The following is an 8,376-nucleotide window of genomic DNA, read 5'->3' on the forward strand; positions in this document are numbered from 1 at the left end:
ACTGATGCACTAGGACACCCAGATCTCGTTGTACGTCCCCTTTTCCTAACTTGACACCATTCAGATAATACTCTGCCTTCCTGTTCTTGCCACCAAAGTGGATAACCTCACACTTATCCACATTAAACTGCATCTGCCATGCATCCGCCCACTCACACAACCTGTCCAAGTCACCCTGCAACCTCATAGCATCTTCCTCACAGTTCATACTGCCACCTAGCTTTGTATCATCTGCAAATTTGGAGATGTCACATTAAATTCCCTGGTCTAAATCGTTGATGTATATTGTAAATAGCTGCGGTCCCAGCACCGAGCCTTGCGGTACCCCACTAGTCACTGCCTGCCATTCTGAAAGGGACCTGTTCATTCTTACTCTTTGCTTCCTGTCTGCTAACCAGGTGGACACAAAAATGCTGGAGTAACTCAGCGGGACAGGCAGCATCTCTGGAGAGAAGGAATGGGTGACGTTTCGGGTCGAGACCCTTCTTCAGACTGGGAAAACGAGAGATAGAGACAGTGATGTAGAGAGATAAAGAACAACGAATGAAAGACATGCAAAAAAGTAACGATGATAAAGGAAACGGGCCACTGTTGGCTGTTTGCTGGGTGAGAACGAGAAGCTGGTGGGACTTGGGTGGGGGAGGGATGGAGAGAGAGGGGGAATGCTGGGGCTACCTGAAGTGAGAGAAATCAAAATTCATACGAAGTGAATAACGTTCAGTGCAAGGTAAAGCCAGCAAAGTCCGATCATGGATAGCCCGAGGGGCTCCAAAGAGGTAGATGGTAGTTCAGCACTGCTCTCTGCGAGCCGCCCAGGCGAAATATGAGGTGCTGTTCCTCCAATTTGCGCTGGGCCTCACTCTGACAATGGAGGAGGGCCAGGCCAGAGAGGTCAGTGCGGGAGTGGGAGGGGGGGTTGAAGTGCTGAGCCACCGGGAGATCAGGTAGGTTCAGGCGGACTGAGCGAAGGTGTTCAGCGAAACGATCGCCCAGTCTGCGTTTGGTCTCGGCGATGTAGAAGAGTCCACATCTTGAACAGCGGACACGATAGATCCGGCCCTGCCAATACCCAGTAACACGTGCTCCAGTTTTGCACGCTGATCTGTTGTGCGGGGCCTTGTCACAGGCTACGAGCGGAACTCACCCAGAAAGTGCAGCAGCTTCTGGGCACGGTTCTGCACGGGCCTCATCAGGATCAGATCGGGGTTCTCGTCGATGAACTGCGTGTCCACGATGCCGTACAGGAACTGCTCGTTGCTCAGCACGTTCTGCAGGAACGGGATGTTGGTCTGGAACACAGAGACCGGGGGAATCAACGGGGGACCGCACTGAGCTAGCCGCGTGAACCGACCGCACACACACACGCATGCACGTGTTCACACACACACGCGCGCCCTCATGCACGCACGTAAGCACGCACACGAACGCGTACACGCACGACCGCACACGCACGCTCTCGTGCACGCATACGCACGCACACGCACGAATGCGTACACGCACGATCGCACACACACACAAGCGCTCAAACGCACAGACACACACACACAAACGCACACACACGAACGCATGCACACACGCACGAACAGACACACACACGCGAACGCACACACACGCACGCACAGTCACGAACGCGTACACGCACGACTGCACACGCACGCTCTCATGCACGCACATACGCACGCACGCATACACCCACGACTGCACACACACGCACGCACAAACGCACACAGACACACACACACAAACGCACACACACAAACGCACGCACACACATGCACGAACGCATACACGCACGAATGTACACATACTCACGAACGCATACACACACACGCACGCATAGACACACGCATGCACACGCGAACGCACACACGTACGCACATATACACACACACGCACGCACACACACACACGCACACACACACACGCACATAGACACACGCATGCACACGTAAACGCACACACGTACGCACATAGACACACACACACGCACGCACGAACGCACACACACACACACATCTACTTGCAAGCACGCATACACACACGCTCAAACAAAAACAAACACATACATTCACACAATCACACACACGCATTCACACTCACACACACACCACACACACACACACACACAGACACTTACACGCACACACTTGCACTCACACAAACTTGCACGCTCACACACATACATGCAAACACGCACACACACACTCGTTCACACAAACACACGCACATGCAAACATACGCACAAACACACCCATGTGCTCACACAAACATACACACACATACACACACACACACACACATACACACACACACACGCACACATAGACACACACGCTCACACACACACACACTTTCCATTGATGTCAAGCCACAGAGTCAGTCGAGGTACAGTGAAATGCCTTGCTCTGCATGCTATCCAAACAGATCACATACTGCACATAAATGCAGTCATCGAGATACAGCACAGAAACAGGCCCTTCGGCCCAATCCATCCATGCTAACCAACGTGCCCCATCTACACTAGTCCCACCAGCACGCATTTGGCCCATATCCCTCTAAACCTGTCCTATCCATGTACCTGCCAAAATGTCTTCTAAATGCTGTTATGGTCCCAGCCTCAACTACCTCCTCCGGCAGCTCGTTCCACACACCCACCACCCTCTGTGTGGAAAAGTTACCCCTTAGATTCCTATTAAATCTTTTCCCCTTCACCTTAAATCTATGTCCTCTGGTTCTCGATTCCCCTACTCTGGGTAAAAGACTCTGCTTTCACCCAATCTATCAGTTTAATTTCTATATTCAACTCCTCTTGTTATGAAGGCCAACATGCCATTGGCTTTCTTCACTGCCTGCTGTACCTGCATGCTTCCTTTCAGTGACTGATGCACTAGGACACCCAGATCTCGTTGTACGTCCCCTGTTCCTAACTTCACACCATTCAGATAATACTCTGCCTTCCTGTTCTAGCCACCAAAGTGGATAACCTCGCACTTATCCACATTAAACTGCATCTGCCATGCATCCGCCCACTCACACAACCTGTCCAAGTCACCCTGCAACCTCATAGCATCTTCCTCACAGTTCACACTGACACCCAGCTTTGTGTAAGAAGATAACTGCAGATGCTGGTACAAATCGAAGGTATTTATTCACTGCCACCCAGCTTTGTGTCACCCGCAAATTTGCTAATGTGCTATTGTCCCGTTTCGAATGTTCCCACTTCCCACCGACTCAGACCACCCGGTTACAAACGCGTTTGCAGTCGAGCGGGGAGAACGGAGAGATTCGTATTGACAAACAAAGCCGCAGGTGGACAAACAAAGCTTTGTTGTCATCCATGTTGAATTCAGAGATGCAGCGTGGAAACGAGGCCCTTCGGCCCGCCGAGCCTGAGGCCTAGGACTGGCGATCCCCGTACACTAGCGCTGCCCTACACGCACTGGGGACAATTTACAATGTTTACCGAAGCCAATTAGCCTGCAGGCTTCTGTGCATCCTGGAGGTCAGGACACGGGGGAGAACGTACAAACTCCGTACAGATAGCGCCCGTGGTCAGGATCGAACCGAGAGCGTGCAGCGTAGGTTTACCAGGTTAATTCCTGGAATGGCGGGGCCGTCATATGTTGAAAGACTGGAGCGACTAGGCTTGTATACACTGGAATTTAGAAGGATGAGAGGGGATCTTATTGAAACGTATAAGATTATTAAGGGGTTGGACACGTTAGAGGCAGGAAACATGTTCCCAATGTTGGGGGAGTCCAGAACCAGGGGCCACAGTTTAAGAATAAGGGGTCGGCCATTTAGAACGGAGATGAGGAAAAACCTTTTCACTCAGAGAGTTGTGAATCTGTGGAATTCTCTGCCTCAGAAGGCAGTGGAGGCCAATTATCTGAATGCATTCAAGAGAGAGCTAGACAGAGCTCTTAAGGATAGCGGAGTCAGGGGGTATGGGGAGAAGGCAGGAACGGGGTACTGATTGAGAATGTTCAGCCATGATCACATTGAATGGCGGTGCTGGCTCGAAGGGCCGAATGGCCTCCTCCTGCACATATTGTCTATTGTCTACTCTGGAGAAAGACTGCGTGGGTTTTCTCCGAGACCTTCGGTTTCCTCCCACACTCCAAAGACGTGCGGGTTTGTAGGTTAATCGGCTTGGTTAAATGTAACAAAATTGTCCCTAGTGTGTGTGTGGGATGGTGTTAGTGTGCGGGGATCGCTGGGCGGCGCCGACCCGGTGGGCCGAAGGGGCCTGTTGCCGCGCTGTATCTCTGAACTAAACTAAACTAAAGCTCGTGCGGGTCACGGGGAGAACGTGCCGACACCGTGCGGACAGACGCCCGCGATCGGGTCCTTCGTCGCGCCACCGTGTATGCCCGCGATCGATCGGACTTGTACCGACCGAGCTGTGAGACGGGTCGACAGCAGCCCCTGATCTGTAGTCCGTCGAGCTTTCGTTATTGATGTTCGGGGTACGTGACCTTTCAACGCTGTGTCTGTACGGCAACAAACACAACGTGAAGCTGGGCAGCTGATTAACGCACATCAGCACCAAGAACATGGAACTAACAGGCACTGAATGCAGAAAGATCACTGCGTGATAAATCACTGTCACGCCCGGTCTGAATCCAATCGTACACCCTGTTTTAACATTATAGGTTCTTCGGTTTAGTTTAGAGATACAGCGCGGAAACAGGCCCTTTCGGCCCGCCGTGTCCGCGCCGCCCAGCGATCCCCGCACACTAACACTATCCTACACACACTAGGGACAATTTACACACACACCAAGCCAATTAACCTACAAACCCGCACGGCTTTGGAGTGTGGGAGGAAACCGAAGATCTCGGAGAAAAACCCACGCGTGTCACGGGGAGAACGTACAAACTCCGTACAGACGGCGCCCGTAGTCAGGATCGAACCCGTGTCTCCGGCGCTGCATTCGCCATAGAGTCTACATTTTTCATAAGGTCACATGTGATGACCTCCGTAAGGTCACTCTGCAAGTGATAGGAACAGAATTAGGCCATTCGGCCCATCAAGTCTACTCCGCCATTCAATCGTGGCTGATCGATCTCTCCCTCCTAACCCCATTAGAAACATAGAGACATAGAAAATAGCTGTAGGAGTAGGCCATTCGGCCCTTCGAGCCAGCACCGCCATTCATTGTGATCATGGCTGATCATCTACAATCAGTAACCCGTTCCTGCCTTCTCCCCATACCCCTTGATTCCGCTAGCCCATAGAGCTCTATCTAACTCTCTCTTAAATCCATCCAGTGAATCGGCCTCCACTGCCCTCTGTGGCAGAGAATTCCACAGATTCACAACTCTCTGGGTGAAGAAGTTTCTTCTCACCTCAGTTTTAAAATGGCCTCCCTCCCCTTTATTCTCAGACTGTGGCCCATTCTCCTGCATTCTTCCCCTGAATCCCCGACACCCTTTACTAAGCGAGAACGTGGCAGGGTTTGACGATAGATTTTCGTCCAGCCTTGATTACACCTCTTTACCTGAAGGACTGACAGAACAGTTAAGGGCTTCATGAAGACTGACACGTTATTCTGTTCCTTGCTCTGCAGACGTGTGCTGGTTCGGGAAGACCGACGTGGGAGTCAATCATCCCCACTTAGAAGCAACACGCTTTGAGGAGCGTTTCGTGTTACTGAAGTGAAATTGGCAAATTGCAAACCAATTTCCCTTCAGTGCCCGCTGTTAAGTCCTGTACACTGGGCGACGTTAGTCACGGATTGATGCCCAGCGTTAAATCTGCTGTTTATAGAAACATAGAAAATAGGTGCAGGAGTAGGCCATTCGGCCCTTTGAGCCTGTACGCACCGCCATTCAATATGATCATGGCTGATCATCCAACTCAGTATCCCGTACCTGCCTTCTCTCCATACCCCCTGATCCCTTTAGCCACAAGGGTCACATCTAACTCCCTCTTAAATATAGCCAATGAACTGGCCTCAACTACCTTCTGTGGCAGAGAATTCCACAGATTCACCACTCTCTGTGTGAAAAAAAACTCGGTCCTAAAAGACTTCCCCCTTATCCTTAAACTGTGACCCCTGGTTCTGGACTTCCCCAACATCGGGAACAATCTTCCTGCATCTAGCCTGTCCAACCCCTTAAGAATTTTGTAAGTGTCTATAAGATCCCCCCTCAGTCTTCTAAATTCCAGCGAGTACAAGCCGAGTCTATCCAGTCTTTCTTCATATGAACGTCCTGCCATCCCAGGGATCAATCTGGTGAACCTTCTCTGTACTCCCTCTATGGCAAGAATGTCTTTCCTCAGATTAGGAGACCAAAACTGCACACAATACTCCAGGTGTGGTCTCACCAAGGCCCTGTACAACTGCAGCAGAACCTCCCTGCTCCTATACTCAAATCCCCTCGCTATGAATGCCAACATACCATTGGCTTTCTTCACTGCCTGCTGCACCTGCATGCCTACTTTCAATAACTGTTTAGCCCCGCTCAGAGGCAGAGTGCCTCACGGTGGTGGCACAGCGGGTAGAACTGCCGCCTCACAGCGCCGGTTCGATCCCAGCCGCGGGCGCTGTCTGTCTGTACGGAGTTTGCACGTTCTCCCCGTGACCTGCGTGGGTTTCCTCCGAGATCTTCGGTTTCCATTTTTTTAAAAATTGCTTACGTTTGTCATTCGAGATCAACCTAATTCTCTCTAAATGTAAAGTGACCGTCATTTCTGTAACCCACATCTTTACTGGAGGAACTCCAGCACTTTTCCAGAATTTAAGTATGAGTTATTTTGCTAATATTAGTCGATAGCCGACAAATTAAAGAGAGAGCTGGGTAGAGCTCTTAAGGATAGCGGAGTCAGGGTGTATGGGGAGAAGGCAGGAACGGAGTACTGATTGAGAATGATCAGCCATGATCACATTGAATGGCGGTGCTGGCTCGAAGGGCCGAATGGCTTCCTCCTGCACCTATTGTCTATTGTCTAAAACGTCGCTGAACTCCCCCAACATTGGGAACATGTTTCCTGCCTCTAGCATGTCCAACCCCTTAATAATCTTATACGTTTTGATAAGATCCCCTCTCATCCTTCTAAATTCCAGTGTATACAAGCCTGGTCGCTCCAGTCTTTCAACATACGACAGTCCCGCCATTCCGGGAATTAACCTGGTAAACCTACGCTGCACGCCCTCAATAGCAAGAATATCCTTCCTCAAATTTGGAGACCAAAACTGCACACAGTACTCCAGGTGCGGTCTCACTAGGGCCCTGTACAACTGCAGAAGGACCTCTTTGCTCCTAGACTCAACTCCTCTTGTTATGAAGGCCAACATTCCATTGGCTTTCTTCACTGCCTGCTGTACCTGCATGCTTCCTTTCAGTGACTGGTTTTACATGTATGTTTTCACATAGTCCCTAACCTGAAGATATCTGAAAAAATTATTCGTATTCAAATCATATTTCACCAGCAACTCTTGAAAGGAGGAAAAAGTCCCCTTCCCAGTATAGGTCTCCCACAGTATTAATCCCTTTGTTCTTCCATTGGGTGAAGACACCGTCTAAAGTAGAGTGTTTAAAAGAGGGGTTGTTTGCAATCGGAAGAATGAGAGACAAATCTCTCAATTTATAAGATTATTAAGGGGTTGGACATGTTAGAGGCAGGAAACATGTTCCCAATGTTGGGGGAGTCCAGAACCAGGGGCCACACAGTTTAAGAATAAGGGGTGGGCCATTTAGAATGGAGATGAGGAAAAACTTTTTCATTCAGAGAGTTGTGAATCTGTGGAATTCTCTGCCTCAGAAGGCAGTGGAGGCCGGTTCTCTGAATGCATTCAAGAGAGAGCTAGATAGAGCTCTTAAGGATAGCGGAGTCAGGGGGTATGGGGAGAAGGCAGGAACGGGGTACTGATTGAGAATGATCAGCCATGATCACATTGAATGGCGGTGCTGGCTCGAAGGGCCGAATGGCCTCCTCCTGCACCTATTGTCTATTGTCTAATTGAAGACACGAATAGATATGAATAGTACCATGAATTATAGAGTTATGATCGTACATTCAGGGTTATTGGAAACAGGACAATCGAGCCTATGGAACAAGGCAAACAATCTTCTCTTTCCATTTTTAGCCAATTGGCCTCTTGGTATGAATCATCCAACCAGAAGATTATGGTTTTAATATTCGTTGCCCAGTAGTAAAAACGAAAAGTGGGTAAAGCTAGTCAATAGACAATAGACAATAGGCACAGGAGGAGGCCATTCGGCCCTTCGAGCCAGCACCGCCATTCAATGTGATCATGGCTGATCATTCTCAATCAGTACCCCGTTCCTGCCTTCTCCCCATACCCCCTGACTCTATCTAGCTCACTCTTGAATGCATTCAGAGAATTGGCCTCCACTGCCTTCTGAG

At 50.0% G+C, this 8,376-nt stretch overlaps 1 protein-coding gene across 1 annotated transcript in view; it reads right to left on the reverse strand.

The window, feature by feature from the left end:
• LOC144609614 (pyruvate carboxylase, mitochondrial-like) overlaps positions 1-4,558 on the reverse strand; it is an 87,858-nt gene extending 83,300 nt beyond the window's left edge. The window contains exons 1-2 of the mRNA XM_078428113.1: positions 4,400-4,558; positions 1,145-1,289 (exon numbers count right to left, since the gene is read on the reverse strand). Coding sequence (XP_078284239.1) covers positions 1,145-1,289; positions 4,400-4,558 — 304 coding nt within the window. The remainder of the gene's footprint in view (positions 1-1,144; positions 1,290-4,399) is intronic.
• Positions 4,559-8,376: the final 3,818 nt, after the last annotated feature.

Source organism: Rhinoraja longicauda, chromosome 34 (assembly GCF_053455715.1).
Source record: "Rhinoraja longicauda isolate Sanriku21f chromosome 34, sRhiLon1.1, whole genome shotgun sequence".
In the NCBI taxonomy this organism is placed as follows: Eukaryota; Metazoa; Chordata; class Chondrichthyes; order Rajiformes; family Arhynchobatidae; genus Rhinoraja; species Rhinoraja longicauda.